At 36.2% G+C, this 17577-nt stretch overlaps 1 protein-coding gene across 2 annotated transcripts in view; it reads left to right on the top strand.

The window, feature by feature from the left end:
• Positions 1-17577, top strand: part of LOC306882264 (S1 RNA-binding domain-containing protein 1-like) — an 80757-nt gene that overhangs the window by 3480 nt on the left and 59700 nt on the right. For both annotated transcript variants that reach the window (XM_079436778.1, XM_079436779.1), the window contains exons 2-13: positions 1568-1743; positions 2178-2245; positions 2351-2648; positions 2919-3152; positions 3640-3806; positions 4724-4841; positions 5060-5198; positions 6459-6555; positions 6748-6910; positions 15564-15667; positions 17211-17318; positions 17412-17569. In XM_079436778.1, coding sequence (XP_079292904.1) covers positions 2178-2245; positions 2351-2648; positions 2919-3152; positions 3640-3806; positions 4724-4841; positions 5060-5198; positions 6459-6555; positions 6748-6910; positions 15564-15667; positions 17211-17318; positions 17412-17569 — 1654 coding nt within the window. In that variant the 5' untranslated portion in view covers positions 1568-1743. The remainder of the gene's footprint in view (positions 1-1567; positions 1744-2177; positions 2246-2350; positions 2649-2918; positions 3153-3639; positions 3807-4723; positions 4842-5059; positions 5199-6458; positions 6556-6747; positions 6911-15563; positions 15668-17210; positions 17319-17411; positions 17570-17577) is intronic.

Genomic DNA, 17577 nt, shown 5'->3' with positions numbered 1-17577 from the left:
TGTAAAAATATTATTAATATTCTTAGGTGTTTATCAGGACGGGAGTGGGGAGCTAGTAGGACATCCCTACAGAGTATATACTGGGCACTCATGAGATCTGTCCTTGATTATGGATGCATTGCCTATATGTCAGCAGCAGAAACAAACCTCAAACAATTAGATATACTGCAAGCACAAGCCCTAAGAATCTGCAGTGGATCATTTAAAACATCGCCGGTATCATCTATGCAGGTGGAGATGGGAGAAATGCCTTTAGGTATAAGACGAATGAAGTTAATGTTGGCATATTGGGTTAATATCCAGGGACAAAGTGTTTTACATCCTGTCAAAAGTGTATTGACAGACTGTTGGGAACATAATGTAACAAATTTTATGAGTTTTGGGTGGATAGGTGACGCAAAGGCGAGGTATATAGGACTAAATCAAGTACAGTACAGCAACACAGTCTCAATATCCTCCATCCCTCCCTGGTTATTCCCCTTACCAACCGTTGACCTCAGTATACAACAGGAAATAAAGGATCAATCCAAACAACTTCCAGTGTGGTATATAGTGTGGAAGTATATTGAGAGACATTTCCATGATTCAGTGTTTTTATTTACGGATGGATCAAAAGACCCGAAGACAGGATATGCCGGTGCAGCTGTGTATATTCCAATGAATGATTCTTACATTAAGAAAAGAGTTTCAGATCATTTATCAGTTTATGCTACAGAACTATTGGCAATTTTAATGGCCCTGCAGTGGACAGAAGAAAAGCAAATGAATAACATAGTTATTGCATCTGATAGCTACTCAGCACTGGAAAGCATAAAATCTGGTAGCTCATCTTTTAGGATGGATATAATTAATGATATATTCCATAAATTGTATAACTTAAAGCTTATGGGTATATCAATTCAATTTATTTGGGTTCCTGCTCATGTTGGTGTGGTAGGAAATGAGAAGGTGGATGTTATGGCTAAACAAACTTTAAAATTAAAGCAGATAGATTTACAAGTTCCATTAAGTAAAGCAGAAGCTAAAGTGTTCATTAGGAGATATGCACAATCTATATGGCAGGAACACTGGGATGGTATTGAAACAGGAAGACACTTATATAATATTCAACAACAAGTTGGTACTGGGAGGAGAGAGAGCAGGAACAGAAATGAAGAGAATATAATAACCCGTTTGAGAATAGGTCACACAGGATTGAATAGTACACTGTTTAAAATCGGCAAACATCCAACTGGGGAATGTAATCACTGTAGTCAGCAAGAGACAGTTGAACATGTAATACTTCACTGCAGGAAATACAACAAAGAAAGACATAATTTTATTCAGTCACTAATTAAAGCTGAGCATAAAGATTTTTCAATAATAGGTATACTAAAAGAAAAGGCTATATATGACATTATTACTAAGTTTATTAAAGAAACGGAATTAAGTAAAAGAATTTAGACAGTTATTTAATTTTTGTTTTATTTTATTTATTTAATTTCTTTTTTTTTTTAATTTTTTTTTTTTGTTCCCCATCTATCATATTATGTTAATCCTATAAACATGTATCCTGTCCACACTCCAGTCCAGTCGGTGGCGGTAATGCACCTACAAGTTGGTTTGCCAACCGCCAATAAACACCAAAGAAGAAGAAGAAGAAGAAGAAGCTACATCACTTCCTTCTGCTGACGTCGCCAAGGAAACAAACCATCGTTCAGTCGTGATATTGGGTTATGGTTTGATGCCTGTCAGAGGAACACTGTAAGTCTGAACAGTTTTGTAAATAAGCAACTTGTGTAGGTGAACATCTCTGGTTTAATCACTGCTCATGCAGAAGCAACAGCCCAGACAAATTACACGTAACGTGGTCGCGCGCTAAATTCAAATCTGCTTTCCGTGTCTACAGAGACGGTTTTCATTTATGGCATTTAACATTCACCACAACAGAGTTAAACGCTTTTCCATGGCCATGAATACTTTGCATATATTTAACGTGACAGCTGGCGGACGGTTTTCATTTCAGCTTGTCTGAAAGTCGGAATGAGAAGCACTCGTCTTTTGTATAGACGATAAGATGAGTTGAAAAGATATCCACTTCCAAGTTTTAAAATAGTTCTTCTTTTTACCATCCCAGGCATCCTTATTTGTCATTGTAATTTAATTTGTTTTCATTCTTTGTTTTTTTCCACACAAAGATGCTTCGAAGAACAAGAACAGCAAAGGTGTATACAGAACCAGCGACAGATGATGAATCTGAAGACATGTGAGATGTTTTTTACATCAGGTTTTTATTGTATAAGTCCACAATAGTAGCTTCTATTTATTCTTCATTAACGCTGGATGAAATAAAACTGGTTTCTTGTTACAGGACGGGCCAACAAAAAGATGACAGTGAGGAGTTAGAAGAATGGTTACCAAATTTAAATGAAGGCAAAACTAAAGGAAGGCCTAAGAGGGGGACAGATGAAACCGGCGAAAAGAAAAAAGTGACCAAGAGGGTGGCCAAACCTAAAGAGCCAAAGGAACCAAAACCTAAAGCAGAGAGGAAGCCGAGAGCTGCACGGGTTCCCAAAGTGAAGAAGGAGAAGACTAATACAAAGCAACAAACTGAGGATACGGTTCTACCGAAGCCTGAGTTACAGCAGCATGTGACGGTCAAAGAAGAGGCAAGTCATTAATGCTTGTGCTTTTATTTTGACTGTGGAATACAGTTTTTCTTACTTATTCACAATTCTACATCTATATAGTTTTTGACAAGTAATCAGCAACAGTAGTTACCCTGTAATAAGTATACTGTGCAAGCTGCTTTTCTAAATGACTGCTTATTAAATATGGAATCCACCCTGACTGACATCAACAGTTCAAATATATTTATCCAACACAAACATTGTGTACTCAAATCATTTATTTAATTTAAACCTTTTGTTTTATTTTAGAGGTTGTCCATTAACTTGAGCAGTAATAATGCAGGAGATATGCCTGATGAGGTTCCGTCATCCAGTCAACATTTCCCCAAGGTGAAAAAAGAGGAGCCAAATGACAGCTTCACCTTTGAAGAACCTGCTCAGAAGAAGCAGAAGACCACAAACTCAGCCCAGGGAAGACCGATAAAACTCAAATCGAGCAATTCCTGTGTGGAGGACTTACAGATGAATTGGGATCCCATTCAGGTGGGTTATTACTTTCTGAGATAGGAATTGACTTAGTGCTTTTGAAATTGCTGGTAACATTCTGAAGATCACAATGATCTGTTGCACTGTTAAATGTATTATTATTTGCTATTGTAAATTGTTTTAGTGCTTTCTGGTATACTTGGTGCTGATTGGTCAATTGCAGCATTCAACAGGGAAATATAAGTTTATATGGGTCAAAGATGAGACGTCCCATTTTATTGTCCACATCTAATTAAAGTGAATTAATTTGATATACATTGAAAGCATATTAAATGCAAGTAAAGTGTCTGTTTCAGATAACTTTAGAACTTTAAAACCTAGTGATTGGTAAAGATTTTAATTAGACAATATTTTTGGCATATGAACTATTGTTACACTGAATGAATGACAATGTGTCTTTGGTAAATCATGGTAAAATGTATGATAGTCATTATTTTTGCTTAGAAAACAAATTAAACAGGACACATTCTAATATCCCGTGTAGGTTCTTGCTGTGAAATCTGGTGTGGAGCAGTGGGTGTGTGCAAACATTGTACAGCTCTTCCAGGAGGAGAACACTATTCCCTTTATGGTGCGCTATAGAAAGGAGCTGATCAACCATATGGATGCCGATGCTGTTCGAGATGTGCAGTTGACTCTTGAAGAGTTACGGTAAGACACTTCAAGGGCACAACAACAAAAGAGGAGACAAGAAAGGAAATCATTTTTATTCAATTTCAGACTGATCTTCTATTTAGCATTGACTTTATACTTTAAGTAACATCCTTTAGTTGATCTATAGGTATATTTATATTTTAGGAATCGGTAAGTGTTTAGTTTTGTGGTTGTTGGATAAAGCTTTTATTTAACCATTTTACAGAGACAGTTTGGATCGATTTTTTTTGTGCGTCCTGACTGGTTTCTTGCAATTAATTCAAAATGCTTTTAGTAGATGAATGTCTCCAGTGGCACAAAAAGCATTCTGATGTTTTAATGTGGGTATTATTTAGCTTGAATTACCTTGATTAGGCTGCTATAACCAAATGTGACCTGTCGATGGCAGCAGAGATCAAGTCTTGTAATGTTCTCCATGTAATTGCCTTGTGATTCTGTAAGGAGTTACAGCCAGGATTAAATGACAAAGTTTACAAATTTTCTCTCTTGATTAATTTGACTAAATAATTAAAAAAAATATATATATTTTAAATAAATGTTCAAAATGTTTACACAAAAATGTAATGCAGCACAACTGTTTTCAGCATTGATAATAATAAGGAATGTGAATTTGTGAAGGATCATGTGACACTGAAGACTGGAGTAAAGGCATTTGAAAATTCAGCTTTGCCATCACAGGACTAGACAGTATTAGAAAATTATTACTGTTTTTATTGTATTGTTGATACAATTTTTGAGCATAAGAGACTTCTTTCAAAAACATTACAAATTCTTACCAACTTTTGAACAGTAGTGTAACTTGACAATTAAATAAACATCAGTTTTTCCTAACGTGAAAAGAAAAGTGAAAAGCAAACAGGATCAAGACTCTAATAACTCAAGTACACAGAGTTAATTTTATTCACGTTTCTTAGGTCAGTGGCAAAGAAGAGCAGATCTGTTTCTCAGACACTAAAGAAGGAGGGGGTTCTTAATTCAGAGCTGGAAATGGCTCTAAAGAACTGCACAACGGCTGATGAAATAGACCATGTGGTAAGAACAGAGCAGAACAAGCTTCTCAGCTTACTTATTAATGTGAAACTTTGATTATTTGGTGAGTTTTTGACTGTGAGTGACTTATTAATAGCTTATACTTATATATGTATAATATAACATATGTATATGTATATATATATATATATATATATATATATATATATATATATATATATATATATATATATATATATATATAATTGTTTTTTCTTTAGTATGCTCCCTATAAAAAGGGCAGTAAGTTGTCCAAGGCCCGGCGAGCTAAGGAGCTAGGACTGGAACCTGTTGCACTGACTCTGCTTCAGGAACCTCAGAAACTGGACCTGCAATCCTCGATCCAGCCCAATACTAAAGGTATCGGCGCTCTGCATACTTACAGCAACCAGCCTGTTGTAATAGTGGTTGTACAGTAAGGTGACCAAGATTTCTAAATTACCTAAAATAATCAGGTTTTGGCTGTTTTGCAATAGTTTTATGACACCTAAGTACCTCGAGAGCGATTCGAAAGCGTAAGGATCCGTCTGCTCTGCTCTCTATAGCTCTCGCGGTACATTGTACAAGTCATATACGATGATCGTTCTGTGGATAGCTGTGCAGCGCAAACAGCCAACACCTGGATATTTTGGGTAATTAAGAAATCCTGGGTTGGACATTTCCCCGGAAAATGGCACGTCTGGTCACCTTATTGTACAGCAGCATTCACAACTCAGTGTCCTCTGAGGTGTAACGTTGATGCTTTTTGAAACTGATTAATTGTCCCAACATAATCACTTCCATTTATTGTTTAATGTATGATCTAGATTTATTTTTTTTGCTACTTTAATTACTAAATAAAATAAAAGGTTGATAAAAGACATTGAACCAATAGAGGGCAGCAAAGTACTTTAGTTTTTTTGTGTTGTCTGGTTATGCTTATGGGTTGACATATTAAGGCAGTGACATAAGCACTATTGTGACATGTTTTTCTAGGCATTTCTCTCATTTGTGACCCTGGACCACAAAACCAGTCTTAAGTATCAATTTTCCGAAATTGAGATTTATACATCACCTGAAAGTTGAATAAATAAGTTTTCCATTGATGTATGGATTGTTATGATAGGACAATATTTGGCCGAGATACAACTACTTAAATATCTGGAATCTGAGGGTGCAAAAAAAAATCTACATTTTTAGAAAATCGCCTTTAAATTTGTCCAAATGAAGTTCTCAGTAAGGCATATTACTAATCAAAAATTAAGTTTTGATATATTTACGGTAAAACTTTACAAAATATGTTCATGGAACATGATACTTAATATCCTAATGATTTTTGGCATAAAAGAAAAATCAATAATTTTGACCCATGCAATGTATTTTGGGCTATTGCTACAAATATACCCCAGCAACTTAAGACTGGTTTTGTGGTCCAGGGTCACATTTCTACACATTCTTCTGCATGAAGTTTAAATATCTTATAACTATGTGGGATATTTGTACTTCTACTTTTAAAAATAAGTAAAAATGTGCAACTATTCCACACTTTCCATCAAAAAAAGCAGTTCTCATAAGTTAATGCAGGGCCATTGATGTCTGAATGTTATGAGACAGTTCAGCTTTTTTGTTTGCTGTCTGTAGGGTTGTCGACCTTGGATGAGGTGGCCACAGGTGTGCAGGAGATCTTGGCAGATATGATTGCGAAGGACAAAGAGACTCTCACCTATGTACAGTCACTGTGAGATGATCATTTGAGCAAATTCACTCTTTTCTACTGCTACCCAGTCCCTCTTAATTATCATCTTTCTATTATCTGTTAATCTGTTTATTTTGCTCTGTTGGCATTATGTGGCTCTTTCTAGCCTGTCAGTCCTTAATTAGTCAATAATTATAAGTGTGTGTTTGACTCTACATGTATGTTCATTCTCAGGTGCGACAGGAGTGCAGTGACCATTCACTCGTCAGTGTCTAAAACAGCCCTGAAAGAACAGCAGCCACAGCAGGATAATCATAAGAGCAAACCAAAGGACATTGCCAAGTTCAGCCTGTATGTTGACTTCACCTGTGATGTTCAGCGCATCCAGCACCATCAGGTATGGTCACCTCTTTATCTTGTGTCTTACCAGATTCACTCTACAGGCAGGGCACTTTCAGATCTCTAAACCTTTTGTTTTTATCTTTTTTTTTTTTTAATTGGAAGATTGGAATATCTTATGCATTGATATTGCTTTCTTGCTCTCTGATATTGCAAATTCCAGAAAAAGCCTTTTCCACAATGAGATGTTGAAACTGCTATTTTATTCATCTGCATTAAAATTGATGCTTTCTGTTCTAATAATAATAAAAAAGTTTTCTTTTTTTAGGTTGTCTTTTTTATGAACATTAATAGTGAAGAGAAAACAGCAGTTGATTGGGATAAGAAGGGGTAGTGGGTCTGGGAAATTATGAGTGTGATTTAAATTCTTACCTGGTTGGTACATCTGACGTCACATGTCACTGTTTCCGGGTCCAAACGTTCTTCTAGATCCAAAAATAATATCAGTGTTATTTATTATTAGCTTTATTATAATTATTATTTTGGGGTGTAAGAAAATATCGATACACGTGAGTATCGCAATATTTTATTTGGCGATACTGTATCGATTCTCCAAAACGGAATATCGATATTAAAAAAAATAAATAAATCATACAAGATTCATGGCAGGTGTTTCGTTTTGAGTTCATATCCCGACCGCTAGATATCAGTCTTCATCTCTGAACTTAAACAGTGACAGGAAATACTAGCATCAGGGCACTCCACTAATGTTAGCGTTAATATAGTTCGCTGGCAGTAAAGGAGGATGAAACAATTGTTCCAGTTCTCTTTTCGATGTACAAAGCTGAAGTGTGACGTCATTTGGAGTTTTGTGGTAATGTCCGCCCCGGGACCGCGGCGCGAGCGCAACCTCGGTTCTGCCGCTTCCCGTGTCCCGTGTTAAGAGCCTTTGCGCGGGGTGCGTCGGGCGGTAGAGTCGCCGCGCAGCTGCAGCTTTCTCTTTAGTAATTCGGGGGCGTTTTGTGCAGTTGGGGCGGTGCTGGCGTCGCGGTCTCGGCGATTCCACGCGAAACAAATACAAACTGAAAAACCTGTGAAATCCAAGTTGAAAAGTTCTCAGACTGTTTAACATCTGTATTTATTTGATTGTTTTACAATTGTTTTGTTTTCTTTAGGAATCCTGCAAGCACTTTATTTTTCATTGATATTAAGCAGATGTAATTTTTTGTTCAGATCAAATGTTATTGCATTGCATGTCACAGTTGTAAACTTAAACTGTGAAACTTTAAAGTATAGTCTATAAATATATATTTTTATCTTCTTATAAAATACATACATATACATACACTCACCTAAAGGATTATTAGGAACACCTGTTCAATTTCTCATTAATGCAATTATCTAATCAACCAATCACATGGCAGTTGCTTCAATGCATTTAGGGGTGTGGTCCTGGTCAAGACAATCTCCTGAACTCCAAACTGAATGTCAGAATGGGAAAGAAAGGTGATTTAAGCAATTTTGAACGTGGCATGGTTGTTGGTGCCAGACGGGCCGGTCTGAGTATTTCACAATCTGCTCAGTTACTGGGATTTTCACGCACAACCATTTCTAGGGTTTACAAAGAATGGTGTGAAAAGGGAAAAACATCCAGTATGCGGCAGTCCTGTGGGCAAAAATGCCTTGTTGATGCTAGAGGTCAGAGGAGAATGGGCCGACTGATTCAAGCTGATAGAAGAGCAACTTTGACTGAAATAACCACTCGTTACAACCGAGGTATGCAGCAAAGCATTTGTGAAGCCACAACACGCACAACCTTGAGGCGGATGGGCTACAACAGCAGAAGACCCCACCGGGTACCACTCATCTCCACTACAAATAGGAAAAAGAGGCTACAATTTGCACGAGCTCACCAAAATTGGACGGTTGAAGACTGGAAAAACGTTGCCTGGTCTGATGAGTCTCGATTTCTGTTGAGACATTCAGATGGTAGAGTCAGAATTTGGCGTAAACAGAATGAGAACATGGATCCATCATGCCTTGTTACCACTGTGCAGGCTGGTGGTGGTGGTGTAATGGTGTGGGGGATGTTTTCTTGGCACACTTTAGGCCCCTTAGTGCCAATTGGGCATTGTTTAAATGCCACGGCCTACCTGAGCATTGTTTCTGACCATGTCCATCCCTTTATGACCACCATGTACCCATCCTCTGATGGCTACTTCCAGCAGGATAATGCACCATGTCACAAAGCTCGAATCATTTCAAATTGGTTTCTTGAACATGACAATGAGTTCCAGGGGCGTAGCCATCATTTCAAAAGTGGGGGGGACGGAATGTCTAGTGTTATGCCTGTTTTTTTGTTGTTGTTTTTTTTTCAGTTAACCCTTGTCTAATTGACAGGTTTTATTTTTAATCATACCTTTTTGCTTAATATGCTTTATGATTATATTGTTATATATGATTATAAAACAGAAGGAAAGAAAGATAGAAAAAAGAAAAAGAAAGAAATACAACAGCTTGTCACTGGGACAGTACCCTTAAAAGCACATCTTTGTACCTTAGTTACCCCAAAAAGTTTCATAGTTGTACATTACGGTACATATTGGTACGCTAATGTACTAATATGCACCTTTTTGAGTATAAGTTACAAAGATGTCCTCATAAGGGTACTATTGTTTACATATTTCAGATTGTATTTTGTGTGTGTTGTATGTAGAGTACATGGCACACAGTAATGGATACTTGCACATTCACATACTCCTTTATTCTGTTCTGTTCTATTATACATTAGTCTGATTAATCTGTTAAAAGAAATAAGACAATTTCATAGACAATGCTGTAAATAATCTTTACCTCTGAAGCCTCACTGAAACCTTCTGCCTCATTCACTCTCATCTCTGAATTCACTTCTGCCTCTGTCTACAGCAAATAAAGCAGTGTTTGAAACATCTACATACAGGGAATAGTGACATACAGAAGAAAATAACACATTAAGTACACTGCTGGACAATAACCAATCATTTGTATCCTAAATAAATTTTTAACACTTTAGAATGGGTAACACACATATTCACTATTAACTATATTACTTTTGCCTCAATAAACTCTTCATTTACTGCTTATTAATAGCTTGTAAGGTAGTCGTTGTAGTTGTTTAGGTATTAGGTAGGATTATGGGATGCAGAATATGGTCATGAAGAATACAGAATTAATATGTGCTTAAGTACTAATAAACAACCAATATATGCAAGCTAATAATTACCTACTGTAGTTAAAAATGATAGCTGAGAAGTTGTTCATCATACTAATGTTATTTTTTATTTTTCTATATTTGACTAATTGTGTTTTCTATGATTGGTCCATATATAATCCTACAAACGATCGTGTATTAATAGATTTTATACAATGTAAAAACAGCCAGGTGTTAAAAGCCACTCTATCAGTTCTTCTCACCTGTGAAGTTTGTTTTTCTTGTGTGTCGTCCTGCTTCTGCTAACAAACCTAGGCTGACTGTTTCTTGTTCATTCTTGACAACAGATAAAAACGTAAAATTAGTGCAATAATGACAGAGCACCCCTAAATGAAGATCGGTCCTGTATCAGATCAGTGCTTGCATACTTGATTCAAATACATCATGTAGAATTGAGTTAAACATGTCACAATGCTGCAAACGCTGTAAAATCTCAGTTCAACATTATCTTTATTCTTATTTGAAGGGTTCTGATAACATACGTGTTAAAATAAAAGACGTCACAAAAGAGTTACGGAAAAATACACTGAAAATAAGTGCATGTTTGTCCAGGCAGCTTTTTTTCCCTCCATATAATGAACATCAAAACTTGCTAATTATTCAACAAGAGCAATAGGCAGAGTCACTCAACATTGTGCAACACTATTCGGATACCACATGACAAATTACGCTGCTTCACTTTTTCGTAAAAAAGGAGTGAAGAGTTTCTTGCCGCTTTGAACTCATCTCGAACGAATAATGAATGATGGATACGGGCGCGAGCCTGGGCATGTCGTGACGTCACAAACTGAGTGACTGATTGCCATGGAAACGTAAACGTCATGTATATCTTGTCTCTTTGAATTTTAAATCATTCTGCATTTATATACATTGCTCCATTAAAACCTCAACATGTCGGGAACACAACTGTCCGATGAAAAAGTGCGGGGGACGAATTTACTTTTTATAAAAAGTGGGGGGGACATGTCCCCCGCGTCCCCCGCGTAATCTACGCCCCTGATGAGTTCACTGTACTAAAATGGCCCCCACAGTCACCAGATCTCAACCCAATAGAGCATCTTTGGGATGTGGTGGAACGGGAGCTTCGTGCCCTGGATGTGCATCCCACAAATCTACATCAACTGCAAGATGCTATCCTATCAATATGGGCCAACATTTCTAAAGAATGCTTTCAGCACCTTGTTGAATCAATGCCACGTTGAATTAAGGCAGTTCTGAAGGCGAAAGGGGTCAAACACAGTATTAGTATGGTGTTCCTAATAATCCTTTAGGTGAGTGTATGTTTAACTGAAGAATAATGCAAGCACTTGAATATTTCCCCCTTTACTCGTACTGCACAAAAAGTGGTTCAATAATGTTGAATGTTATAGGGACTGATTATTGCAGATGCAGATCCCAGTGTGTTCTGCAGTGTGTTCTGGTTAAACTATTTTTATTTATTTTTTAAATTTTTGCTAAGGTTTGCATATGGTGGTGTGTTCTTAATGACAGCTTTCCTAAAAAATATATATCCTATTCCTAAAATAAGAAATATCCCAATATATCGCCTTGCTTACAGTATCGCAGTGTATCGCAATATATCGTATCTCAACCTCTGTATCGCGATACGTATCGTATTGCCAGATTCTTGCCAATACACAGCTCTATTATTAATATTGAATTACCTTTTATTTTATATCATATATTTTTAGATTTCATTTTAGTTTAAATTATAGTATTTGGTTATGTGCTTTCATAGTAGTTTTTTTTATTTTATATATTCATAAAAGCTTTTTTTTTTTTTTTTTGTATTTGAACTTTGAATCAATTGACCAAGGCAATGCTTTTTTTAGATTTAAGTTTTACATCTAATATTTGTTTTATTCCAACTTTATAAAAAAATAAAAAAATGAAAATATTTTTAATAGTTCTAGTTTTAGTTAACAATAACAAAACTAGCTAATATACACTTATGGTGTGCTGCAGTGCTAATGGAAAATAATGATCAGTGATAAATCTTACCTAAATCTGAATCTCATCTGAATTAAAATATTGGTGTCCAGGACTTGAAATGCCATGGCTACTTATTATGCATTAACTACCAGTCAAGTATTTTGAATAACCTTGTCTAAAGTTATATTTCTAATTATCTTAAACCTTTTAAAGGGAAAATCCTAAAAGCTTGTGTGAGTTTTGAAACGAATATAAACTGAATTGTGCAAAATAAAAGCTGTAATATATAGGAGCTAACAAAGAGCTAAAATGTGTCCAGCATACATGTGAACATCTTCAATACAGTGTAAAAAGCATCACAGAATGCACCTCATGAAGAAGCTGAATCGTAATATAATTTTTGATTTCTTTAACATTTTTAATCACTACATAATTCCCATGTTTGTGTTATTTAATTTTGTTGCCGGTTTATTGTAAAATATTCCTAATAAACAATGAGTAGGTGTGTCCTTTGACAGCTAGTGTACATGCACACACTCGGACACAGTCCACACACACACACACACACACACACACACACTGACAGTGTTGTGCCATATACACAGGTCCTTGTGCCACTCTTCAAAGCTCTTCTGTCAGTGCTGTTTAACTGTATGTGTTTGTGTCAATGGTGTCCCCTTCCCCCTCTCTCACTTCATGTGCACCCGCTTACTCAGAGTTGGTTGTGGGCCACATGTCACAGTGACTCTGTCATCCTTTTCTCCCTCTATTCATCTCTCTCACCCCGTTCTCTGTCCCCCAGTCATTCCCGATCTCCCATCTTAACATATGTGACACGTCCCCGTCCACGTGCCTGTGGATTAGAGGCTAGGATTGATAGACACTGCTTCATGATGACAGCTGCTCATGGGCTCTGTGAGAAAGGAGGGGGATAGGGGCGCGAGGGTGAGAGGGAGAGAGACAAAGAGCGAAAGACGGCCCAAATGAGTGAGTGAATGAGTGTCGGCGAGATCTCCTGTGAAGCATACAGTTTACCCGTTGTTAATCTGCTGACGTGGATTGTCAGAGAGTGTTAATTTGAGTTTGCCGTGACCTGTGAGCTGTCACACTCCGGCTAAAATGAACCTTTTCGTGGTTTTGCTAGAGAAGAGCGTGGAATGTATTTTGACAGGAGGCATGTGTATGCACACATACTTGCTTGTTTAATTTAACACATTACTTGTGAGAGTGTATTAAGGACAGATGTGTGTGTGTGTGCGTGTGTGTGTGTGGGTTCCATATGTTCATATCATAAGGGTGAACCGGTTGGTGAAATGTTTGTTGGTCTTAGTGACTCCAGAGGTTACTTTGATGCGTTTGATCTGTAAATTAGGCAGAATTTACTTTTTTTTTGATGAAACTGTTTACACTAGTGGTGTGACTGACTGTTGTAAAATATAATTTTCCTTGAAATTTTGGTAGATGAAAGATGAAAAGACTAAAGACAAGCATGCAGAGTAAGTATAACTTGAAAGTGATGAGTTTAAATACATTGCATATTTGTGTATGTTTATATTTTGGTTGAAAATAATTTAATAAATTATTATTATTATTATTATTTTAAATTGGAGAATTAAGAGAAATGCAGACATTCGATGTACTTTATCGTTAATTTAAATCATGGGCTTGTGCATTGATATGTAACTTACTTTTATTTTTTATTTATTTATTTTCATCATTGAACATGTTTTTATTATTCATCAAAACATATGTAAACTGCAATGGCATTATTTTACTTCTGTGTCCACTTGACTTTATTTTTGATTATTTAGAACTAAGAAGCAGACTTTAAGCTTTCAGAGACTGATTTTAGCTGGTATATGGCATTTTGTAAAACATAAAAAAACTCAAAGTTTTATTTATATTAATGAAAATGAGTGTTGTTATTTTCCCAATGATTTTGTCGTTGTCGTATCCATGCTGTAATCATACATTTCTAGAGTCAAAATGCACCAAAGTGTTTGTTTTTTAAAAGTGAATGAAAAGACAAATAAAAATGTAATTGATTGTTTCTTCCTCTACGCTCACTGGAGAAGTGCTGCTGAAAATTCTACAAATTGGCAATTAGTAACAAATAAAATGTGGTCTTGCTTTCTGCTTGTTTGTTTATAGCTTGTAACAGATTGACTACAGTATAATCAGTGCTAAACATCAAATGGTTTTGTAAAACAAAGCTGCCCTTGCTAAAGAAAGAGATCATATTTATTTTGAATGGAGAATGATCGTTGGTGTATTCTGAGCCCCATGTTGTGTATGTTTGTTTTTCTGTACATGCAAAAATAGGAAGTGAAAAGTTAATCCATTCTTTCTGTATTTGTAGAGGCCATCCTCTATCGCTCTGTTCTATGGCAATGCCGTTGATTTTATTTGGAGAACAAATATTGAATCAGAGCAGCTCAGTCTTTAAAATAATATTCATTTCTGTCGCTTACATTCCTCATATTTTTCCAATTATGATTTCATTGTTATTGAGGAACATGATATGTTGAATATTTAGACTAAACTTTTCCCCCTCCTCTGTTTTTAAATTGTCCTGGAGTCTGAAATATGACACTAAACCCAAATCTGTGAAAAATCGCTGTTTTTCTAATTTTTGGGTGTTAAATGTAATCTTTATTTTTACCCACGTTCTCTCTTTCCTTTTTTTTTTTTTCAATTTATCGGCCTTTTGTTTGTGACAAACATAATTGTAACACTGGCTGTGTGAATTTGTTTTAGATCCGTGCGGCCTGTTTTTGACATGTTTATTGGTAGAAATTTGTCCTCCATTAATCTACAAAGCTATGCTCGCATGTATTTTTAGAATATGTTTGTTTCTTCTCAATGGTAATTTAACTCATGGCATGATTCAGACCAGTCTAATATATGCATTAATAGATATGCATTAACTATACAAGGCCAAGTTTGAAACGACACAGGGAATGGAGAAAAGTTTGATATTTGTTTTGACATTTCCCTCATCTAATGCAAAACTTCAAATGCGATAAACATCGCATGAGAAAACCCAAGTAAACAGCTGCCTTAGGGTGTTGAAATGCCAAAATATGGAAATATAATTTTCATCATATTTCTGGCTGCATTAATTGACGTCTTGATCAGGCCATTAACTGTTGAGCAGTGAAGAGGGGGTGGGTTGCCTGCTCTGTGGTGGGGTGTGTGTTTTGTGTAGGGGGTTGGTGGCATTTGTCAGCTCGGTTCTTCCGCTTGGAGTCTAGATTGATGGGTCATCTTTTCCCTCTTGTTTCCTTTCAAAGGATTTTCCTCAGAAAAGGTCAGATACTTAAAACTATTTGCTTCACAGCATGTCATTTTCCCTTAGAGGGCCAGTAAGGGAAAAGTGAGAGAGGCACGGAGCTTTTCGGTGCGACACGAGTGCGTCTCGGTGCGCACTGACTAGTTTTAGGAGAGAACTGGAGGGGGTGGTACCGACGGTGCGCTACCGTGCCTCGCCTTGTGTCGGCTGTCTCTACAGGTTACTCTCTTGTTTCAGACGTTAGCCATTAACCGTGGGGAGAATCTGAAGATTCTGACAGTGAAGGTCAACATCCCCGACAGGGTGAAGAATGACTTCTGTAGGTGGTGCATCAACGTCAGGTCAGCACACACCCACAATGCCCACACATGCACCACACCTCATCTTCTTCCTCTCTCCCTCGTGGTCTGGTCCAGTGCTGTTGCCGGTTTAATGGGCAATGGGTTGGCAACTGACTTTTACAGCCACAGGTTTTGATATTGATGTAGCTCTTTCCACAATGTCTCAGACACCATTTCTTTAAAAAGTTATGTTTTTGATATATAATGTATTAAAAATGCATTTAAAATTTTAAAATAATAAACATTTTAATTTAATTTAGTGAATATTAAACCAGTTATCTCCATATATAATTGATCATATTGTATAGTCAGCCCCAAATGACTTAAAGCTCTATTTGCAAGTTACATTAAATATAATAAACATAAACATACTACATGCACATTATAAAAATATACGGTCACACTTTAAGGTCCAATTCTCACCATTAACAAACCATTAACTATAACTTTTGCCTCAAACTCCTATTTTGCTGCTTATTAATAGTTAGTAAAGTAGTTAAATTTAGGTATTGGGTAGGATTAAGTGAGTAGAATATGGTCATGTAGAATATGTGTTTAAGTACTAATAAACAAGCAATATGTTAATAATATGCATGCTAATAAGCAACTAGTTAATATAAGCAACTAGTTAATAGTGGGAATTGGTCCCTATTCTGTGGAGTTACCAAACTTTGCATTTTAATTGTAATGCAACATATTATTTAATTTAATTTGAGAGGAAAATAATTTTACTTTTTTAATATTTCAATATGTTTTAATTATTTATTTATTTATTTATTCTATATTTGTACACTATAGGTCAAATGTTTTTTTTGTTGCAAAATATTTTTTTTTTTAATGTTTTTGAAAGAAGTGTCTAATGCTCACCAAGGCTGCATGTGTTTTTTTTTTTTTTTTTTTTTTTTTTTTAAATGAATAATAAATAATAAATCTGATATCTGATGGACCATGTGACACTGAAAACTGAAGTAATGGCTGCTGAAAATTCTGCTTTGCCATCACAGAAATAAATTACAGTTACAGTGGTAATATTTCACAAATTACCATTTTCACTTTTTTAACTAAATAAATGCAGCCTTGGTGAGCATGTCTTTATGCATCTTTAAAAATCATAAAAAAAATCCATTATCATTACAAACTTTGAAATTCCGAGTTATTGTGCCAGAATTGAGTTTTCATTAAATGAAATAAAAAAGAAAAGCACCTTGTTTTCAAAAAGATAATTAGTTGTCCCCTTCATTACTTAAACATTTCAACTTCGAGTTAATTATTTCCATGTAGTTATTATATAATCACAATCTCAGATTTCGAACGCACATATTAGTGGCTTTTTTGGCAGGCTCTACACTGTTAAGGTACAGGTAAAGCAGTTAACAGGTAAACCAGCATCTAAATATATAGATATGAGAAATAGAACAAAAACACTTTCTTTGAAAAACTACAATCTGTTTTTTTATTTTACTGAAATATCAGCATGATATGTCACTTGCATAATAATTTGGAACACAGTGTATGGGTGTGCAAACTGATGTATGACTTACAGGTGGAGGCCACAGGGATTCGCACGGCCAGAATTGATGACGATTTTGAAGAATGCTGTTGAAGATTCCTACAGGAGACTCATTCTGCCCTTTCTCAGTCGAGGCTACAGGTTTGTTCTTGCCCTTAGAGGCTATTCTCTTGGATAGTTAAGCTTCTTTTTCCATATCTTCTTTCTATAACATTCTTTTTCTTCCTGTCCCAGGACTAAGTTGACTGCTAGTGCAGAAAAAGAGTCCATCGCCATGTTTGTTCGGAATCTGCGCCAGCGCCTTCTGATGTGTCCGGTGCGTGGGAGAGTCATCTTGGGAGTGGACCCAGGGTTTCACCACGGCTGCAAAATAGCAATCCTGTCCCCCACCAGTAAGAGA

This window comes from Barbus barbus, assembly GCF_936440315.1.
Source record: "Barbus barbus genome assembly, chromosome: 16".
Taxonomy (NCBI): domain Eukaryota; kingdom Metazoa; phylum Chordata; class Actinopteri; order Cypriniformes; family Cyprinidae; genus Barbus; species Barbus barbus.
The sequence above is the reverse complement of the archived record's forward strand: the minus strand, read 5'-3'. Positions and strand labels throughout refer to the sequence as shown.